The sequence below is a fragment of the Rhinopithecus bieti genome, unplaced genomic scaffold (genome assembly GCF_001698545.2).
Source record: "Rhinopithecus bieti isolate Rb0 unplaced genomic scaffold, ASM169854v2 scaffold_17971, whole genome shotgun sequence".
Taxonomy (NCBI): Eukaryota; Metazoa; Chordata; class Mammalia; order Primates; family Cercopithecidae; genus Rhinopithecus; species Rhinopithecus bieti.
In genome coordinates, this window is record NW_016809834.1 from 148,184 (window position 1) to 171,006 (window position 22,823).

A 22,823-nucleotide genomic window follows, 5' to 3' on the forward strand; every position below is an offset into this window, starting at 1 on the left:
TCCGCCCGTCTCGGCCTCCCAGAGTGCTGGGATTACAGGCTTGAGCCACCGCGCCCCGCCGATACCGATTCTTTCAATTCATGAGCGTGGAATATTTTTCCATTTGTTTGTGTCACCTGTGATTTCTTTCAGTAAAGTTTTGTAGTTGTCCCTGCAGAGATCTTTTGGCTCCTTTGTTAGATGCATTCCTAGGTATTTTAGTTTCTTGCAGCTATTGTAAATGGGATTGTGTTCTTGTTTTGGCTCTCATCTTGAATGTTACTAGTGTGTAGAAATGCTAATGCTTGTTGTACATTGAGCTTTGTATCCTAAAACTTTACTGAAGTCGTTTATCAGTTCTAGGACCCTTTTAGTGGTGTCTGCAGTGTTTTATAGGTATAAATTATGATGTCAGGGAGGAGAGATAATTGAATTTCTTCACAAACATTTTCTTGTGTGGTTGATATTTTTATACATTTATTCCACAACTACTTAATAATGTACGGCACAAGGACCACATAGTTATTACCCTCTTATAGTCATATTCTACATTGGCATCCATACTAATAATCCTGTATATTTTTATCCCTCTTTCCACTTTTAAAAGCATACACACACACACACACACACACACACACTATGTGTATATAATGATATATTATGTCATTTATTCTATCACTTCAAGAATCTCCAAAGGCAAGATGTCACCACCACTAACAACAAGTGAGCTCAGAACTGACAATATTGCTGGGATTCCTAGCAGAAGCAAATATAAACTACTTTGAAGGTACCACACTCAATCCAGACCACTCAGTACTTACACAAATAAAATCTTATTTATGCTGAACTTAAAAATTTAATATTACGAAACACCCAAGAAAATAAGCCAATATGAGCACATGTCAGCAGATGAAATACAGAGCAAATTAGATATTTTAAAATTTCAGGTAATGAAATTATTGACCTCAAATTATTAAATTATATGTTCAAAATCAGTCAATGTATAAAGAATAATTATTTTCTTTTAACGACCAAGTCACTTTTTTAAAAACCAGAAATTTTGTTTTTTAAAAAGAACCCTCTAGAAAGTAAAACCTCAGTAGATGGATGAAACAGTGGATGGATGGAGCTGAAAAAAAGACTTAATGGATTGGAAGACAGAGCTGAGAAAATAATATATCACATAAAGTTGGAAAATATAATAGATCAAGAAATATGGAAGATAAAATAGGATAGAATGCGACAGATATGAGGGCGATGATTTTGTCTTTTTTTTGTACTATTATGTTCTCAATGCCTAGAATATTGCTAGAAGAGAGTATGTACTCAATACATATTTGTTGGATGCACAACTGAGTGAATAAATATGATTTACAAAAGGAAAGATCAGATGTAAAAGTTAATATTTGAGAAAAAGTTTAAGAACTTTACAAAATTGAAAAAAGACATAAAACCCTCAAACTCACAAAACACAATAAGGATTGAGTAGGAATATACAAATAAAACCACATCTAGACATGTAATAGTGAAACCATAGAACACCAAAGGCACACGGAAAATATTAAACAGAGAGAAAAGTAGATTGAGTATAAAGAAATGGCAATTAAACTGACAACACATTTCATGACAGCAATAATAGAAACTACTGAGAAATGAAATGGCTGCCAATCTAGAAATGCACATTCTGGTAATTATTCAAAATTAAGGGCAAAAATAAGGACTTTTTAAGAAAAACAAATATTTAGAGAGTTTATCATTAACACACCTTCACTGAAGGGCTTTTTTTTCCCCAAAGATGGGGTCTTGCTATGTTGCCCAGGCTGAAGTACAGTGGCTACTCAGAGATGCAATTATAGCATGCTGCAGCCTCAAAGTCCTGTCTCAAATGGTCCTCTTACTTCAGCATGCTGAGTAACTGGGACTACAGGGACATGCCACTGCACTTGCTAAAGATACTTTTAAAGTGTATACTTCAGAAAACAAGAACTTGGGTTCCGGAAAACAAACAAAAAAGAAAGTCAATAAAAAAATAAAGGTGAAAAAAGAAACAGGGAAATATTAGGCATTTTAAGCAAGCATTGACTATATACTTTTTAAAAGCCTCTCATTTAAAAAGAATAGTTTCAAGGGTGTTACACAAGTAAATAAAAGTGCTGGTTAATAACATGTAAGATGGGCATTAAAGTATTCCAAGGTACTTCAAGGAATAGGAGGAGAACAGAGTTCCTGAATAACTTTAGACATAGTTACTGCAATTAATCAAATGTAAGATGGCATCAATGAGAAGATCTATGATTATTTCGTGTGTCATAAAGAAAGAGAAGAGACTGCCAGTTAAATTGTGAGGGACATCATGCCTCCAAGAGAGTCCTATACAGGATATTAATTAAGCATACTAGACTCTCATTTCCTTGAAATTTCTTTCATCTATTCTAAGAGAACTGTGCATTTCTCCTGCCCTCAATTGCATTACTTATTATAGTGTAATAGGTGATCTTTTACCAATATCTCAGTAACAAAAACTATAATCTTTTTTAGGTTCCATATAGTGCCCAGTTATAATTTTGCAAGAAAATGTGGAATTGCTGTCATTCCCCCAATGATTGGTTAACTAATATAAAACTTATATACCATGATGCTATCTCTGCATGCCTTTCTGCATATACAGTAAGTTTCTGTTTCAGTGCCACATTATAGTCTAGTAGTTTTGAAAACATTTTAAATGGATATTTAACTCAACATTGGTAGGAACAATAAGGTATCCAATTCAGTTAGAATGGTAACAATATGAAGAACAATATGACAAGTTCCTGCACATGGAGGCCATGACAACTATGTATGACTACTGCCTGGCCAACAGCAATTGGAAGATTGTCATCAATTATAAAACACACATTTATTTCAGATATTTTAATATGGGAAAATGTCTATCTTAGAATTGATGAAATAGCATCAGTATATTTGCTAAAATGTTAAAGACAACTATATTAAAATAATAGAAATAGAATACATAATCTTCAATCCACTAGCCCCAAGAATGGCAGAAAATAAAGTGATAAAAACTCAATCAATTAAAATTTTCAGAAAAAAGATAAAATAAACATGGTAAAGTCAGAAAATATAACACAAATAAAATGAAATACATCCAAATAGATCGCTTATCATAGTAAGTTTGAGTTGACTAAATTTACCAATTAAAAGACAGATATTTTCTATTTGGATTATTGAAAAAAATCTACTTAGATAACATTTACAAATTACATTTAAGTTATAATGACATAGAAAGGTAAAGGTAAAAAGATAGAGAAAAAATAGATAACTTCTACTCCAAAGAAAACAGGCAAAACTTATTAGGAATAAAATGCTCAGTATATACTAATGAAAAGAAAAGTTTCCCAAGAAAGAAATAACAATCTCTAACCTCTGCATCATAATAAAAAAGCCCCCACATGAATAAAGGCAAGCTTGACAAAATTACAAGGAGAAATTGGCAAACCCAAAATCATAATGGAAAATGTAAAACATATCTGTTAGTAACTGACAGTCCAAACAAATGCAAACTTACTGAGGATATACAAAATTTGAACAATATCATTAACAAGAGTTCTTTAATCAACATATTTAATATATAATAATATAGATATTAAGATATCCAATAATTAGACAATACACATTCCTTTCAAGCACATATTAAACATTTAAAGAGGCAGCATAGACCAGGCGCAGTGGCTTATGCCTATAATCCTAGCACTTTGAGAGACCGAGGAGGATGGATCGTGAGGTCAGGAGTTCAAGACAAGCCTGACCAACATGGTGAAACCCCATCTCTACTGAAAATACAAAAATTAGCCAGGTGTGGTGGTGGGCACCTGTAATCCCAGCTACCAAGGAGGCTGAGGCAGGAGAATTGCTTGAACCCAGGTGGCGGAGGTTGAGTGCACCACTGCACCCGACAGAGCAAGACTCTGACTCAAGAAAAAAAAAAAAAAGAGGCAGCATAGTTTGGTGGCTAAGAATAGTTTCTGAACTCACATTGTGGGCTTGATTTTTGTTTCTACTAGTTACTAGCTATACAACCTTGGTCAAGTTACATTATTAACCTTTTTATGCCTGTTTCCTCATCTATAAAATGGGAATATTGGTATACTTATCTCAAAAATCTACTGAAAGAAATAAATATATTAACATGTGAAAAGCTCTTAGAACAGTTTCTGGCACACAGTAAGTGCCACATAAGTATTAGCTGTTATTATTTACGCAGATTAGCCATAAACTCTGTAACAAAGCAAGTCTCAACTACTTCGAAATAACTAGTATCATGCAGTTCACATTCTCTGACTACAAGCAGTTAAGATTTAATTTAACAACAAAAAGATTATAAGAATTCTTGGGAAATTAAAACTAACTTCTAAATTACTTGTGAGTCAGAGGAAGTCACAATAAAACTAAGAAAATATTTAGAATTTACAATAAAAACATATCTCAAAACTCATAGAACGATGCTAAATGTTACTTAGCAAGAAATTTATGGTCTTACATGCTTATATTGGAAAATAAGAAAGTTAAAATAATCAATAACCTAATTATATGATTGAGGAGACTAAAAAAAAAGAACAGCAGAATAAAGCCATAGAAAGTACAAAAAGTAAAGTAGTAAAGACTTGAAAAGAAATTAATGAGATTTTGAAATGATCCTATACAGATGATCAATAAATCAAAACTTTGAAAAGTAGAAGACAAAGCTCTGAAAGTATTGATAAGATATCAATGAATACAGATGCTGCCAAAAAAATAATAATTCAAACAATTTGATGATAATAAATTTGAAAACTCAGATAAAATATAAAATTGCTTAGAAAATATACTTTACCAAAAGTGACTGAAGCAATATTCCTAATTTTCCTCAAAGAGGTTGAATCAGTAGCTTAAAAATCTATTAAAATACACAAATTTATAGTGCCAGAGAGTTTTACAGTGTTCTATGAAATCTTTGAGGATTAGGTCACAATATTACAAACTCTTGCAGATAACAGAAAATGTGGAAACATTTCTCAACTCATTTTATGAAACTGCTGTGTATAACTTGATATCAAAGCCAGGTAAAGACAGTGGGAAAAGGGCAATTAAAGTCCAATCTCATATATAAGCATAGTTCTAAAACTACTTTAAAAACAGCAAACCAAATTTTAAAATGCATTAAAATAAACAACAAATTTTATTTTGCTCCAGGAATGCAATAATGGTTCTATATTTCAAAAATCTATTACTGTAATTCACCACATTAACAGATTAAAGGGGAAAATAGGATTATCTCAAGAGGATAGAAAAATCAGTTGATAAAATTAAACAATTCTTAGAAAAACAGGAATAAATGAGAACCTCCTTAATCTGATAAAGAGCATTAACCAAAAGCCTGGAGCAAACATTATGCTTACACTGAAAAGTCAGAAAACGCTCTTTAAATAAAAAGAGAGAAGGATAACTCATTCTAGTCAATCTAGTTCTGAAGAGCTAGTCAGGATGTGAGACAAAGAAATCAAATAACAGAGTAAGGATTGGAAAGGAAGAAACAAAACCATAATTATTTTAAAGTGATGACTTATGCATAAAAAAATCAAGGAATGTGCTTCTCCCATTTAAAACATATTTTTTCTTGATTCTCTCCTCTCTCCCTATCCCATTCTTTCTAAATACCAGCCCATTTCTCTGATCTTTATGGGAAAATACCCAGGGTTGTCACTGCTCATTTTCTTCATTTCTTCTCTTCCCACCATCTTGAACTAACTCCAATCTGGCTTTCAGTCTGACCCATCCAGTGACAACTGCTCTTGTCGAGTCATAATGACCTTCATGTGTCTGAACCTCAGGCAATTCTCAGTCTTGACCAATCAGTGACAAATCTCACTTGACCAATCAGTGGCATTTGACATCACTCTGTCCTTGGAACAGTTTATTCACCTGGCATTCAGGACACCATTATCTTCTGACTTTCTTTTTTTTTTTTTTTTTTTTTTTTTTTTTTTACTGGATATTTCTTCTCAGTTTATTTTCCTAGTCCTTCATCATCTCCTTAACTTCTGAGTACTGGACTCAGTCTCTGGACTTTTTACTTTGTCTGCACTCACTCCCTTGGTGACCTCGCTCAGTCTCAAGGCTGACAAGTTCCAAAATTACAATTGCCAGCCCAGACTTCTCTCCTGCTCCAGACTCATACATACAATACTTGCACATCTCCACTCAGAATTCTGACAGCTCAGACTTTACGCAAGTAAAGTGAAACTCGTGATTCTTCCTACACTCCCTTCCCCTCACCCTCCCTCTCCAAATTCCTTCCTTCCTTGGTCGTCTTCATCTTACTTATTGATAATTTTATTATGCTAGTTTTCAAGCCAAAATCTTCAGTTTGTCCTTTCTCTCTCTCTCTCTCTCTCCCCCCGCCCCTCTCTCTCTTCATCACACACACATACTTCAGCAAATCCTGTTGGTCCTATCTTCAAAATACATCTAGGATCATCTGAACACTTCTCACCACCACCACTGCTCCATGATGGTCAGAATCTCTGCTGCTTCTTATCTGAATTATTTCAGTAGCCAGTTAACTAGCCTTTCTGATTTCACTCTTGTCTTTCCACAGACTGTTCCCAAAACAGGAATAGAAAAATCAGACCATGTTACTTCTGCTCAGAACTCCCCAGTGGCTGTCCAAGACTCCAACAATCCAGCCTCCACTTCTCTCCTAATCTCATCTCCCTTTCCCCATTGTTCCCTTCACTACAGCCACACTGACCTCTTTTGTACTTAATGGTTCCTCTGCCTGAAATGATTTTCTCCAGATACCCACAAGTATTGCTCTCTCATCTCCTTCAAGTTTTGCTTCAATGTCAGCTTTTGTCTCAGTATGGACTACCTTGTCCACCCTATTTAAAATTTCAAGCCTCCAATACCCTATCACTGCCCTCTGCTTTAATTTTCTACATAGCACTTACTTATCTTCTAATACACTACATATCTTCCTTATTTGTTTATTTTCTGTCTTACCCGATTAAATGGATGATGTCAGAGGGCTTTTTTTTGTCTTTTTGATGACTCTTATATCCTAACATCCAGTACAGTGTCTGAAACGTAGTAGACAACTAATAAATATTTGTTGAATAAACTGGAAAATGTATATAGACAAATTATTAGGATTAATAGGAGAGTTGAGTGAGTTTGATGAACATAAGATCACTATACAAGAATCACTTATGTTATAATCAACTGAAAATATAATTGGAAAATATAATTTTAAAAGAATATTCATATTCTCAGAAAAAAATATAAAACACTTGTACATTTAACAAAAGATGTATAATATTCTTAACATTCGTAGGAAAAATATCATAAAACCTTACTGAACAACATTTAAAAACATATAAATAAAGGGATAGAAATGCAGTGCCTATAGATGTAAAGACAGTACATAATGATGTTAATTTTCTTCAAATTAATCTACAGATAAAATTACACCCAATTAAGATACTGATAGAATTATTCAGAAAACAGGAGAAGCTTAATATAAAATTATTAAAGAACAGAAACCAACAAAGCAATGTTAAAGAAGTTTGGGAATACTGTCCTACCAGATATCAAGACTTATTACAAGGTAAGAGATAAGTTGTGTATCAGAGTGACATATGCAACCTGCGTAGGTGACAAAGGACTAATACAAGAATATACAAAATACTCCAAGTTAATAAAATAAGATTTTGAAACTACAAAAGAAAAAAGAAAAAAAAAAACCACATAAACAGATACTTCACTGGAAGTAAAGTGGTAGGCACTTCCTTCAGAGGAAAACAAATGGCAAATAGCAAATAAACATATGAAAAAGTGGTCAACCTCGGCAATAATGAGAGGAGTGTATGTTTAAACAATTACGTGCTGCTTCACTTAGATAAAAAAAAAACTTTTAAAATCTGATAAAAAGCAAGCACTGGTGAGGATATAAAACAACTGGAACTTTCAGACACTGATGTTAGGTGTGTAAACTGGCACATCCACATTGGAAAGCAATTTGTTGGTATAATCATAAAGTTGCAAAGACACAAAACCCTAAAACCTGTTGTTTCACTTTGAATTGTGTACTTCAGAAATACTTGGCAATTACAAGTATTTAGAACTTTAGAAATAATTGGCCAAAATTTCCAATTACAAGGATGTTTACTGTAGCACTGTTTAAATAATAAATGTAGACTTAAAAAAGAATGGATACATTGTAGCACATTCTTATAAGGGAATACTCTGCCTCAGCAAAAATAAATGAGTTGAAACTACATGCACCAATATAGACAAATCTCAAAAACGTAATTTAAGCCCTATGACAACATTTATATAAAGTTTAAAATATGAAATATTATGCTATAATTCCCTTTGGAACCATGGATATGTAGCAAAACAAAACAAAAGCAACCATGCATAGCTAAATACCACAAGCAGGATATTGGTTACCTTGGGAAGCATGACAGAGGAGAATTGGATTAAAAACAGACATGCAGGAATTTTCAATTGTACCTAACATGTTAAAGTAGGTGATTCTGTGTGCCTGGTGTGTTTCATTATTAAAAGAAAAATAAAGAGTACTGGAAGGTGGATGGACCAGTTGGGCACGAGGTGAACACCAAGGGAAAGGTGGGAGAAGTGGATGAGTGGATGAGACAATCTCATTTGGAGTAGCCTGGGAGGAAAGCCAAGTTAGTACAAGTGATTATTAGGTAAAAGTGGTCTAGAAAGGACTCGAAATGAAAAGACAAAACTTAAAGGTATGTTTGGGAACTTGGAGAGGATATTGAGTTGAGGAATCACATTTTCAAAGTGAAACGTAAGGGCAAAATATTTCATAGCAGTATTTTGTAGTAACTGGTAGAAAAAGAGGACATGGACTGGAGAGTGAAATCTAGTAAGGTTTAATTATTTTGTGAGTGGCTCTGGGGGAAGGATTGGAGGCTTGTTTGCCACATTTTTGGATTCCACAGAGCTGAAAGTGATAAGTAATATATTTGACAGAATCATGATGTTTAAAAGGCATATTCTGGAATGAGGGCTTAAAGACAATAATTTTTTTTGCCATGTTTAAAATGTGGCAGAATACACTTTAAAAAATTTAAACTTACCTAATTATAAGTCTTGATTCAACCGGAATGCCTTAGCACATCACAAGATAAATGTAGACAACTGATTTTTTAAAAACACAGAATATTTGACTAGTATTAGTAGTTGTTCTAAGCAATTGGTCTGAGCACTGGGCAATGATAAATTACAATAATAAATTTGGACTATTCCAAAGGAGGGTAACCAGAATGTTAAGAGTGTAGGCAATACTTGGGAGCTTCAATGAAGCCTTCTCTAACAAGGTAGAAACAAGATTGTCCTTTGAGGATTAAACCAATAAAGTCCACTCGTATGACTGGGATTAGCCAGTACAGGCCTAAACCAAGACATTGTCTTTTCATGGGTGACTCTGCAAGTGAGTTAGATGTAATCTCAGGGAGGAAGGGCTGGAATGTGATTGCAATGGAGGAGGAAGAAACCTAATCAATAAAAGTATTTCTTATCCAAAGAAAGACTGAGTAAACAGACTTGAGGAGAACAGCATGAAACACACAAGAATTCTGATCTGTATGAGTTATAATTTTCATTGTAAATCAATACATCATGCTCTAATTTATATTTCCAAGTCTTGTGTTTGGATAGCATGATTTGGATAGCATTTCTCAGGTACCAACAAAATTGAGTTTTCCAGATCTGACAATTGAGGGCTACAACATGAGGTGGTGTAACCTTTCCCTGACACAGGCTCCTTCTTTTTCATGGAAAACCCAAGGACACTAAGATGTTTAGCTGGGAGGAGACAAGCCAGAGGTGAAGCCTGGTGCTTATCTTCAAAAGGTTTAAAGTTGTTCTTGTAGAAATGGAAGGTAGACTCTTTTGATTGTTGGGGGCAGAGAACAGAACAGAGACAACAGTTAGAAAGTACAAAGTAAGAGTTCATCTGGCTAAGCAGAGGAACATGTTAACCATTTGAACTCCCAACAATGAAACAGCTATCTCTTTGTCAGCGTTCTTTGATCATAAGCAACAGAAAAATTCTGAATAAGTACAGCAAAAAATAATAATAATAGCAATAATAAGAAGATAAGAGGTGGCCCACATGTTTGAAGGAGAAAGTGAAGGACCAGGCCTTAAAAGGAGCAGTGATCAAGGCAGCTACAATGATGGAGGGGGAGGAAGTAAAGTATTGTTTCTTTGGGGCACCGTCCTCATGATAAATCACCCTCTGCTGATATCTTTCTTAAAATTAGTGGGGAAAAACTTCTGATTTTCAAGCCTGGGCCGTGTGTCTCACCTCTTCTCTCCCCCCACCCCTGATAGGGAAGGGTAGTGGGCACTCATGGTAGGGAACCTTGATGGAGACGCCATCAAGGCTTCATGCAATGGAAAGGGACAATTTACCAAAGGAAATTGAGGAGCAGGTAACAATATTAGAAACGCAGCATATTCTCATCACTGCAAGTGCAGGAGAAGCCACCTATTTTTCAGCAATCTTCTGTGCTGGAAGTTGGAAAAGGCGATTTAGAAGATCCCTTCCTGTTCTACATTTCTGAAGAGAAATGAGAAGTGGAATTGATTACTGAGATCCAAGGTCATTAGGAAAGGCCTAGAGAGGAATAGTTGGGGCTGGATCTGAGAGAAGGATGGGACACAGCTAACAGGGAAGCAAGCCATAGAGCAGGCATGGTGGTTCCATGTGCTAATCAGAAAAGGAAGATAAGGAGCTGCTGGCATTGGTAACCTCAAACTTGGTATATATAAATTAGAAGCTACCATTTTTCTTCTGCTCCATGAAGGGGTTACAGATAGAGAAATGGAAGAAGTCAGATGTGGTAAAAGTTAGTAGATGAAGAAGACACATCAACTCCTGGCTCTCCAGAACTCCTGGTAGAGTGAGATGCTATTTGGACAGCTTAAGGAATGGATGATGATCCTAATGACAAGGGACTTGCCAGCCTTAATAGTTAACCAGTGGAGCTATATAATAGAACTGAGTCACCAGTCCTAAAATTCTGAATTTGATGTCTGTGAAACAAGCAATTATGGAAACAAAAGAAATAATGATGGCAACAAAAGAAATAACTGGCCACTAGTGACCTCTAGTGGAAGTAGGCTTTAGGGAACCTATGTGATCTTTGATTTCTGTTTTGTTTAGTTTTCCTATTAAGAAGAAGAAAACCCAGTGTAATTTTCAGTCAATTTATTTGCAGAGGACTGTGAAAGAAGGGGCTTCTGAAAACAGGACAAAAATCTTACCCAGAAAATGAAAATGTACCAGCAACATGTTGTGCTTTGAGTCAAACTAAGTTGATTAATGTTCTGGAAAAGATGTGGATGAGTAATTGCCATCAAAGACATTACCTGAGAAAAAGAAGAGTTTTTTGAGCAGTGACTTCATTGGTCACTAGGGGGAGTTTGGGATGTTAATGGCAGCCAGCAAGAGAAAATAGGCTTGAAGAGGAGGCTGCATAGGTTGCCAGTGTACCTTTTAAATATATCTTCTTTGTAACATGGAAGAGCGCTGTTGTTTCTGAAATATGCACACATTTGCCAGTTCAGTATTGTATGGCTTGAGTCCCACCACTTTCCTCTTCCCAATGGGTGTCTGTGCCAAGTGTTGGCAAACACTGCTGAGCTGGGAGGATGTGGGTGGATGCCTGGTGGCCCTAGGCCTTTGAAGTGGGACCAGTCTCATGGAGGGTCCAAGTACAATCAAGACAGTCAACATGAAAGCACACTGGGCACTCCACATCCATCCCCTTTGGGAAGTGCTTTCAGAATACATAATCTTGACATTGAAGAGAAGCAAAGGAATGCAAGGATTGATGGGAGGTTTTACATCTGTCTGATCACACTGGGGACTAATAATGGGTGGGTGGAATTAAATGGCAGGTCCAGGGAGCAGGGGTGTGGGTGGGTAGAAAAAGAAGCAAGGGAAAGATAAAAAATAGAGACAATACAGAAGTAAACAGAATCAGCGTTATCAAGCCCTGGGCAACTGTCACTTCTGGCAGCAGAGTGATTGCTGTCCTGGTCTCATATTACCTGCGTGGCAGGAGGTGTCATCCTGCCTTCTTTCATTATTCAGTCTCCCCCACACACCCTGCTCTTGTTTACGGATGCTATTGTGCTGCTCTGCAGGTCTGCTTTTCCCTGGATTTGCTCCCTCTCCTGTCAGTGTCATTTCAAGGAAATAAAAATAGCCCCTAAATAATATTTTTGTGAGAATTCCACCCTGGTCTGCAATTTTCAGAATTCTGGTCTTTGTGAGTGGGCAAAAGACAATCTAACTGCCCCCGCTAAGCCATGACTTCCCTACTGTTATTTCTTAGATGCCAACAAAACCACAGAGCAGAGTTAAGAAAGACCAATATTAGTGGTATTTCCTCTTTCCCCTGCAAAGATCCTTCTGCCGGGATATATACAAATCTCTAGCTCTAGGATAGGCCATTTCAGAGATGTAGTCTGTAAACCAGTTTACTTACTGAAGATGAGCTAATTATCGTAATTTGCTCCAAAGCTTCTGTCAGGCTGTCTTCAATCTCAGAGTCATCTAAGGAGAAGAGGTCCCCAGCTCGTGAAAGATCTTTTTGTCCCAAAACCAGTCTGAACAGTTGATGCATGGTGAGGAGGAGTTTGATCAGTTGACTTTCTACAGACCCAGAGCCATGTGTTTCAGTTATCAGAGGTCAGTAAGACAAAAACATGTAGCAGGAGGTAGACTTCTTATTCCATGAAAGGTCATTTTTCTCCAGACTTTGAGGTCTTCATTGACACTCTCTGCAAGGGAAACAAATGACACAATATAGCCCCTGGCAGAATGGCATAAGCTCAGAATGTGAACTTGGTGTCCAGCAGAGAGAGAGAGAAAAAAGAAACTTGGAAACATGTGCCTGGAGTAATAGATCCCGGCTTAATGATCTTTAAATGAGCTATTTCCTTGTTTTGTCTCAAAAGTCTTGTCAAAATTACTAGGTTTCTCCAGAATTTAATTTGAACTTTAAAAGTCAACATGAGCCCCACACTTTTCTCCTTTCTATATCCTTCTCTTCTCTCCATGTCACAAGGACAAACAATAATCATGCCTAACACTTGCCAGATTTTCCTCAAACAGATTCTCATGGGAATCAAACAGAAAGGGAGAACAAAAGGAAAAGAGGGAGCATAGGAAACATCTCCTAGACCCACTTCCTAGAACCCTTTCTTCCAGAACCTGGACACAGAAACCAGTGCTTACCCTCTTGATTGGGCTGCCTTGCTATGCTAGCAGTAGAAGTTCCCCCCTCTGTCAGTCAAAAAGGTGTCCTCAGTACTTACCCTACTCCTACGTACTCTATAATCAAGTAGTAATAAAATAAAGGATGCTGCTTAGGAGAATGGCATTAGATAAATCTCTACTGAACATGAAGATGAACTTGAACACTTAAATGAACATGATAGCCTTGCCATGAAGGCTAAAAAAAGGGCTTTGAGATCAGGCAACCCTCCCTCTATTCCAGTTGGAATAATAAAGTCCCACTGTATTTTTCACCCAATTAACAGTCTACAGAGAGGAGACCAAAGGCACAAATTAGACATCTGATTATTCTCATCAGCTCCCTTCTGGGCCTAATAAAATCACAGACCATTTGCACTGGTAGAGACCTTAGTAATCATTTAACGACCAGTGAGGTTTAATGACTTCCCCAAGGCCCCATAATAGCTGTGGCAAGGATAGTCTCCTGATTTCAGTCCAGTGCGCTTCCCTCACAGTTTACAGTAGAGGGGAATCACCTCATACATGTGGGTAACTTACAAATGCAGCCACATGCTTAGTGAGAGCCAAGAGTGAGTTATTTAATATAAGCAATAGGCAATTCTGCCTAGCATTTTACTCTGAATGTGTTTGTCAGAAAGAGTGTGAAAAGGGAGAGGAGAATCTGTTGTTCCCTTGGGTAGTCTCAGCCCTCTCCTCCGAGCTATTGTTGTGAGAGCACCTCTTTGTGTTGAATGCAAGTTTAAAGACACATACTCTTCACACAACATGGCCTCTAAATACAAGCCAAATCTTTAATTAGACACTCAACTAAATAAGCTACCTGTAGTATTCTAAGTGGTACAATTCATGAGTCATAGGGATTTTAAGGAAAATACTGCCTACGTGCAATTTTTGTACTATCTACCAGCTTTTGAAAAATGAAGCCTGATACTTACATGCCTTTATCTATGTACCAGGCATAAACACTTTGTAAATACTAACTCATCTAATCCTCATAACTATATGAAGATCTATCATCCCCACTTTGTAGGTGAGCAACCTGAGGTAGTTAAATAACTACTAAAGTCATGCAGCTACCAAGCTGGAGAACTGGAATTTGAATCCAGAGACCCCAGTAGTGCTAGACTCCAAGTTCATACCCATTATGAAATATTGACTCCAGGTAAGATGTGAGGCTACTGTAAGGAGTAAAGGTCCTAAGAGCATTATTAATATTTAGTGATGAAGGTGTCAGCAGGGTTATTAAGCAACGAAATGAATTCCTGTCCCCTTCTACACTGCTCCTGGATCCTTGCCCATTCTATGCCCTGGGATTTAGAGCAACCAGAGAGCGAGAGTCACAAGGAGAAGATGCTTGGAGGAAGAGCAAAGGAGAGTGGTAAGCTTTCAGAGGCAGGTAGAGCACAGAGTGAGGTACTGCAAAGTAGTTTGCACCCTGGGAAATGTGGAAGAGTGAATCACAATATCTCTAAGAAAAATCAGCACAGTGTTTTCCTACATTTTTCTCTTAACACATTTTCCTCCCAGGCTCAGATATTTACAGTGACAAGAGTCTCAATAAAATAATATTCAGGAAAACTGGACGGAAATGACTTCACCCGACCTGTCAGTTTGTTGGACATGTGGCACTCCATGAAGTACATTCAGCTGCCCCAGTCATACATGCTCAGGAGCTCCAAGAAAGAGCAGAAATACGTGCTGGTACAGAGGAGCACCCCCAGGCTTTTCCTGGGTTCTTTCTGCACACTTCACATTTACATGACACCTGGTGTGGAGTCCCACATTCATGCTTCCAACTTCAGCTGTTACTCTGGAGGGCCCATCACATGCAAAACATTGCTTTGGGCCCTAAACAGAAACATCAAGTTGTTTAACACACAGCCATACAGGAAAGTTTTCACAAACCTAGGGGTGGAGTGGGGAGAGGTGGGACTTGCACATTATTTTACAAAGGGCTCCTTTGCACATTTTCAACAGTGATCTTCAAAACACCTTGTACAATATGGGAGTGACCAAGAGAAAAATCTCCTGGATAACACAAAAAGAAGTTTGGGGAAGTACAAGGGAGAGAGAAGTCACTTCCAGGGGAAGATGATAATGAATAGCTTCATGGAGGAAATGGCATTTGAGAAGCACCTTTAGGATAACTAAGATTTTTACAGATTTCATTCAATGCACTTGTGCTAAGTCCATACTAAGTCATCTGCTCATCTAGGAACGAAGGGTCAAGTCCCAGCTCAGCTACTCAGTGATTATGGGACCTTTAGTTCATGTTTTTTTCCTTTCTTGAGACTTGGTTTTTTTATTTGCAAAATGGGGCTAATACACACCTCATCTGTTTCATCAGGGTGTTTTGAGGGTCACAGGTGATAATGCGTAAAGGAGTCCTTTATAAAATAATGGCACAACTGACATTTGATGTGTGTTCGCCATGTGTCAGGTACTTATCTCAGTGCTTCCCACATACTGAGCCACTTAATTCTTATGACAATTCCATGCAATCAAAAACTGATGTTTAGAGAGGAAAGTAACCACCAGCCTTCAAGAGGCACTTGAAGAGTAAGTTGCCAAGTTAAGATTGAAGGCAGCTGGTCTCCCAGGAAAGTTGTATTCATGACTGTGTGAGATAATTATTATTGAGCTGCCTCCCTTCCCATCAGCTCTCATTCAGTGAGTACTTCCACATGCTGCACATCCCTTCCTAGATAAGGACTGGCAAGGCACATTATTTATTTTTCAGCAGCTCTCATTAATATTTTGCTCAGGTGTCTGGCTTCTCCTGCTGGTCTTTTTGCAATAGCAGGGAAGGTCAGAGCCAGATCAAATTCTACCTTATGTTCTGAGAAACTCCCTACCCTTATGAATATTATAGTCCTGTGGCCTGTGTGCATGTGCACATATACATGCACCATATACACACAAGCACACCATATACACACATGCACATATGTGCACATACGCAAATACTTTCTACACATCAACCTTTTTGCTAGACACTAGACACTTCTCTTAGTTCTCCCATCAACTCTGCAGGTAGATATTACCACCTAAGAGGAAACAGGACCAGTGAGGTTAAGTATTATGCCCAAGTTTACACACAGAGCCAATATTCACATTCAGGTAGGCCAGACTCCAAAATTTCATACTTTGTATATGATTTTAAAAACTGGTTTATACAATTCTTACTGCCTTTAACTTGCTTCCTTCATAATTTCTTTCCCTAATCTTTAAGGGGTTCTAATCTGAGGCCCACCTTCTCATATAGTTGTTGTTGTTGTTGTTGTTTTAAACAGGTATTTGCTGGCGAATCAGCTTTCTGTAAGGAGAAACAGAAACCACAAAAACAGAAATGACGGCGCCAAACACGGCACATTTCAGGGAGTCACAGCTGTCCCGCGCAAAGTAGACTTTACCTGCGTGCTGCTACTCCTCAAAGGCGCCCTTGCAGTTACTCAGCTGCAAGGTTTGAGACTGGGCGGGAGATTCAGGCAGGCTCCGAGGGCACAGCGAGTGGAATCCACTCAGCTCAGTGAACCTGAAGTTGTTCATTGCGGAGCTGGTGCCGGGTGGAAGAATTCAAGGAATGCAGCCTGATGCCACCGGCAGCCCCAGAGACCGGTCAGGTGACAGGCTGCTCCTCACCCAGCGGAGTTACCTCCCAGTGCCATGCTCTGTTTCCTGGGATGAAACACAAAGCCTGCTCCAGTAAAGGAGAGTTGTTTTTAACAGAGAAAACAGAACTCTCTGTGTTCGTGAAAATCTATACTTTCCCAGGGAAGAATGGGGGGCGGGGGCGAGCCACGCAGGAAACAATTTTCAACAGGAACTCAAGCAGGTGAACGGAATGGCTGTAGGGAGCCACCTCTCCGAACCCCAGGGGAGGAGAAGAGAACTGCAGCTTCATTAACCCTTCCCTCTCCCTGAGATTTCACACACGTTTTGGAAACTGAGTGTTCCTCCAGTAAGGGTAACCTCCTAAAGAAAGTATCCCTTTGCTCTGCTTCTAGAGTAATATTACTGAAAGTTTAAGTATGCAGGAAGTTGCTAAAAAACAGAACAAACTTCACAACATACATACTCTCTTTTTTTCGTTATTTGCTGGAAAGCTTTTCATAAAAATCCACGTGGACCAGATATACTGGATTTATACTTTTAAATATTGCAGCAACACTCAGGAAAAAGGTTTATCCTGCTTAATCTACTGACACTCTGATGGAGAAAAAGGCACTGGAACTTTCCTTTATTCTTTAAACAGTTAACAGCGCACTTTAAAAGCAAGGTTTTAAAACTGCATTCTTCTCGACCCCTAAATCATCTGTTCCTATGGTAGATCTATAGCTATCAAATCATCTCTCTTCTGGCAATGCGTACAGGCAGCTATCCTGCAGATAATCTCATCTTTGTGCTCACTGAAAGGGTGTGATGTGTCTACTCAAAGGGTGTGGTCAGGGTGGCCACAGTTAAAACAGGTCATGTGTTCCAGGAGAACGACCTCATAAATCTGCCTAGACAGTTGGTGATCAATCACATTTTTATGACATCCACATTTGGAGAATTATCCCCTTGAAGAATCCCTTTATAAAAATCAAGAATCCAGTCATTCATGAGTAGCTGTATTTTTTCATTAGCAGTTTTCTAATTTAAAAGATACTAATGAAGGCTCCTCTTTTACTGGAATACATGATAATGCTTTAGCTTTCCCTTTTAATCCTTTATTCCTTATTACTGATTTTAATCCCTAGATTTTATACAGTTTTATTTTTTTAAAAGGGTGTAGAGTCCTGAATTAGACAGTCTATGGGACTCCAGTAAGAAGAGCAGAGTGATAAGAGTATGGGAACCTAGACTCAACTGGGTTCCAAGCTCAGCTATGCCATTATCTGCAGTGTAAATGTGGGCAGGTTAATTAGACTCCCTGAGCCTGCAGTTCCTCCTTTGATCCTGACGATTGTGATATGGGTTGTTGGGAGGTTTAAGGAGATGATGCAAAACATTTAACACAGAGCCTGGCATACGACAACCATAGAAGTGTCAGCATTCATGTCCTTAAGAGTACTATTATTCCTATAGATAGTCCACCAGTTAACACATCCCCATGCCATACCTTTTAAAAATTAATACACAACTGTACTGTTCACCAAATTGAGTTCACAGAGCTAAACATGTTTAGGTTGTTTCCATTTGTGTCATATTCATACCTTTGTTGTCCTTTCCCTATCTTAGTCATCCCGTCCTTACCTCTGGGTTGTTCACTTTTCATCTGTAAACTTCACTCTCTTGAATGTGTCCCTGTTGATTTTGGTAACCTTATCTTGTTTCCTAGAGAGATAGTTTTACCGTGATCCTACCCCCACCAAGGTTGAACAATAACAGTGAATGTTTTTACAGAGCAGAAATGGGCCAGGATACAATGTATCTCAAACTTTTTGTGGCCGGGTAATCCAAACACCTGAGTTTTCCGTGGAAGTGTAGAACTCCTTCTCATGTTTGTTAGTGAGAAAGAAGTGCCCGTCCAGGGCTCCAGCTACTTTCTTTACTACTTTTCAAGGTGACCTACACTCAGTGTCCACTAATAAAACATTAGTGGCTTACTCTATTATGCATCTGTAGATTCTGATAAATGAAAATATACATGAACCGGAAGACTTAATCACCACACTATTGGGACACTGCCTGTAGAATAATTGAAACTCTTGGGGGAGATTTCAATCACCATAATTAACTCAAGAAACCAACTTATTCTGAAGAATTCAGTCTCTAGCTTGCAACTTAGGTTAGGCTATACCCTGGTTTCCTCACTTCAGAAAACTCTAGAACGGCAATATTTGTTTACATTATGCTTTAGACTACATTACTCTGCATCAAAACATTTTTGTTTTATTCACCTGCATTAAAATGCTTATTAACAATATGAGACCTATTTGGGCTCTAGAAACTTTCAATAAAGTTCTCAGATTTTCCCTTGAAAGAAAGGATTAAAGTTCCTTTTGAAGGAGCATCTTTTTCACACAGCGTGAAAGGACTACAGGAGTTCCCATGGGAATTGGCTGCATACATTTCAGCCCTTCCCACAAAATGTCTATTGTTCCCTGGATGTCTCTGGGCTTCCATGGCTGTGGCATGCTGCTACACTTCACTTCTACTGAAAGCCTCTGAGGCTGGCTTATTCCAAGCGATGCTAAAGGACTCAGCCCTGTCTTTTTGCTAGAGTGCATACAATCAAAGTTTGTAGCAGGCTTATTTCATAAGTACATGAAAAAAATAGGTTCGGTGACCTATTTAGTCAAGAGCCCAAAAAACGACTTAATTTTGATTACATATTTCAACTTATTAAAACACAAATAGGAAATATTTCCTTGAAAAAGAATGAGAAATACTTCAAGTCTAATAAGCTTTCTAAAATCAAGGCTTTTGTGACTTGCCATAGCTTTATAGTGTATTCATTCTCACCTGTAAATTTTGACTTTGCAGGTCATTTTTGCTCTGGAATAATACAAATCTTGCTGAAAAATCCTAATTCAAATTCTGTGGGTTTGTTCTTCCAGATAATGTACCCAAACTCTCAAACTGCATGGAAAACTCAATGTTAAGTGTATCTTCATTTACATTTAAGTTTCATACACTAAATATCTATATGACCAACTTAAATATTTCTCTAAGTATTTTTTCTGCTTTCTAAATCGAAAATATATAAATGTCATTTAATCCAATCGTTGATTACTACAGCAATTTAAGTGTGTATCTGAAAGAATTAAAAAGTGGTTAGATTTAATTATGATTCGTAAGACATCTGAAACACCAAAGGAAAAAACGGCAGCAAAAACAAACAGTAATGGTGACCCTGTTCAACCCACTGACTGTAATGATGCTACAGTATTTAATTTTCTTTGAAAATCCATAGGCAGAGCCAGTTTCTTTGCTGGTTGCAAAATGTTGATTGAGGTAAACAAAAGTATAAAATAGAAATGAGACTAGATTATTACAGAGTAAAACAAAAATGCACATAATATGAATCTAGAAGCACAGCTTTCTGCTCCTGAGGCCTAGAGACATGTTTTAATAACCCACAGAGAAGTGGCATTTTTACCCTAATAACTGAAATGCCTGCATACATGGCTAGACACACAGCTCCCAAATGTGCTTTATCTGCATAATCAGCCAGCCCCTGGAAGTTTCTCAGCTCCTTCCTCCTATCCCCCACTCTTTGCCTCTCTGCAGCCTCTGACATTTACTTTAATTAGCTTTTGTTTTTGCTGAACAAAAGGACATGAAAGAAGATAGCCATACCTCTTTGCACAGGAATCTCTGGTCATAGAAAACAGAAGGCAAAATCCTTGATCTTTAGAGCACTGCAGCTGGGACCCATGACCATGCTCAGAGGCAGTCTTGCAGCTGCTGCCCAGTCCCGTGGGCTGCAGCCGCGTCTCCCTGAGCTGCTTGTCAAGCCAGTGGTACACTTCATTCCCTCCCCATGGACTCACCGTGCAGAATCAGGCAAATGAGTAACTTCTCTTCTCTCTCCCAAACTTCTGCTTAGACCTAACAATTGGCACAAAGCTTCACTTATTTCTACATTAGATTTACAGATTTCTCTGAGCAGATCTGTAGTTTGAAAGAATTGGATTTGCCTAACAACCAGTAATTTAGGTTCTGTTAATGAATAACTAACTTTAAGAAATCAAGGAAGTTTTAGGTTAATATCAGATGTGGGGCCTTTCAGTAGACATCAGGAAAAAGGCTTGGGGAGGGAAGGGAGGAAGGGAAGCACTGGAATGAGGTGGTATTTAAGCCAAATATGATAGAAGAAAAATACCACAAAAGAAGCAGAAGGGCTAGTGTGAAGGAGCAAAAGTCTATTTATACTATTGGTGTTGCTTATGAAACACACAACTGAATGAAACTTCCCTGGTAGCACTAGAGGTTTTTCTGAGCCCTCACGGTTCCTTCTTGCATCTACCCAAATTTCTAATTCCCTTTCTTTTACCATCCAAATATAGAACTCCTCTTTTCAGACCTAATTCACTGGGGATCCCTCACAAGCACTCCCATATCGCCTCATCTCTCTCTCGTAAGGAGAATGCACTTTAAAACCTCTAATGCATAAATTAATTGATGGTGCCCAGTGGATTATTATATCTGGAGGCTCTTCTCTCCCTTTAAGTGTATGGCATGGGCTTTCTTCCCTTATTGATCTGAGGTTTTGCCTACACACAAAGTGATAAAATATTTCTGAGCCTCTCCCGACCAGAGCTTTCGGTTAAACCATGTGAGGGTAACAAGGAAGGTGGGGGCGGGGGCTGCAGTGGGGAAAGTCAGGTGTAAGCTGTACAAGTGGACATACAAAGATTTCCATTCAGTGGCAATCATGCTGCATGTAAAAAAATTACTGGCCCAATTAAAAGAACTCTTCATGGGGTGAAGATTACTTTCTCTTGTGTTTGCCACTCAACATTCACTTACTCTACTTCTAGTCAAAACTGCACCCATATTTCCTTTGGGAAACCATGTCCTTTGGGTAGAGTTGATGCCCATAAACAGGATGAGCCTTAATTGGTCTTACCCAAATTAGAGTAATTGCATTCCTGTGATCACAGTGACTAATGCAGAGGAGGTGTGTGACTCCTTCTAGGCCAATGAGAGGACAATGATGAATGCTCAGCTTTGGGAGAAAAAAGTCTAAGCTGCTGAGCTTGATGATAAGAAGGTATAAGGTCTGGCTGTTATTGCCCTCTTGCCACCAAGAAAACTGTTGACTTCATTTAGGCCCCTTAAACCACCTGCCCCTAATGCTAGCAAGATCTACTCTTCAGTGTACACTAGTAAATTGCTTAGTAGCGTAAGTGATTTTAGATTGGGTTTTCTGCCATTTACCATTTAAAAATTTCCACTTGACAGAATCAGCCTAACCTGGTTTTGTGAGAGGGATCTCCTGGGTGCAGCTCACTGAAAAGTAAGTGGACTAAGAGACTCAACAGGAACTATCTATGACAAATGGGATCCTTCAGTGACAACCACAGGCTTCCTCTGACAACTAGTAGATGCAAGAAAGGCCTGGAAAGGAATGCAGTCATTCAGTGTACCTGAAAACAGGACTTTCTAAATTATTTTTTCCTAACCAGCTACATAATCATTTCCTCAATACTTGAGTCCCCCAAAATAATTGAATTTAATCTTTTAGACTTGCCTGGCAATGCCTAGCCACACACAATTTGACGTCAATAACCTCGCCATGGAATCCATCCATTTATACACAATTTCCAAAAATTTCCTAAAATCACTTAAGCTATTAAGGAATTTACCAGTGGACACTGAAGGGTAGATCTTGCTAGCTTTAGGGGCAGCTGGTTTAGGAGGCCCAAATGAAGTCATTAGGTTTCTTGGTGGCAGAATGGCAACAGCAACCAGATCTTACAACTGTTTGTCAAAAAATGTGCTTGAGTAATTAGTTTTACAGAGTATTGTTTTGTCTTTATTTTTCCCCTCTGTTCCTGTCTGATTC

The 22,823-nt window shown here is 38.1% G+C and overlaps 1 protein-coding gene across 5 annotated transcripts in view; it reads right to left on the reverse strand.

Annotated features, from left to right (window-relative positions):
• The window catches only part of VEPH1 (ventricular zone expressed PH domain containing 1), a 154,805-nt gene extending 133,844 nt beyond the window's left edge, over positions 1-20,961 (reverse strand). For 2 of the 5 annotated variants that reach the window (XM_017890560.1, XM_017890555.1), the window contains exons 1-3: positions 20,806-20,909; positions 16,738-17,002; positions 12,552-12,846 (exon numbers count right to left, since the gene is read on the reverse strand). In XM_017890560.1, coding sequence (XP_017746049.1) covers positions 12,552-12,689 — 138 coding nt within the window. In that variant the 5' untranslated portion in view covers positions 12,690-12,846; positions 16,738-17,002; positions 20,806-20,909. Of the gene's footprint in view, positions 1-12,551; positions 12,847-16,737; positions 17,053-20,611; positions 20,781-20,805 lie in introns of those variants that run through there. The other 3 variants (XM_017890559.1, XM_017890558.1, XM_017890556.1) reach the window with 3 other exon arrangements.
• Between the last annotated feature and the right edge of the window lie 1,862 nt (positions 20,962-22,823).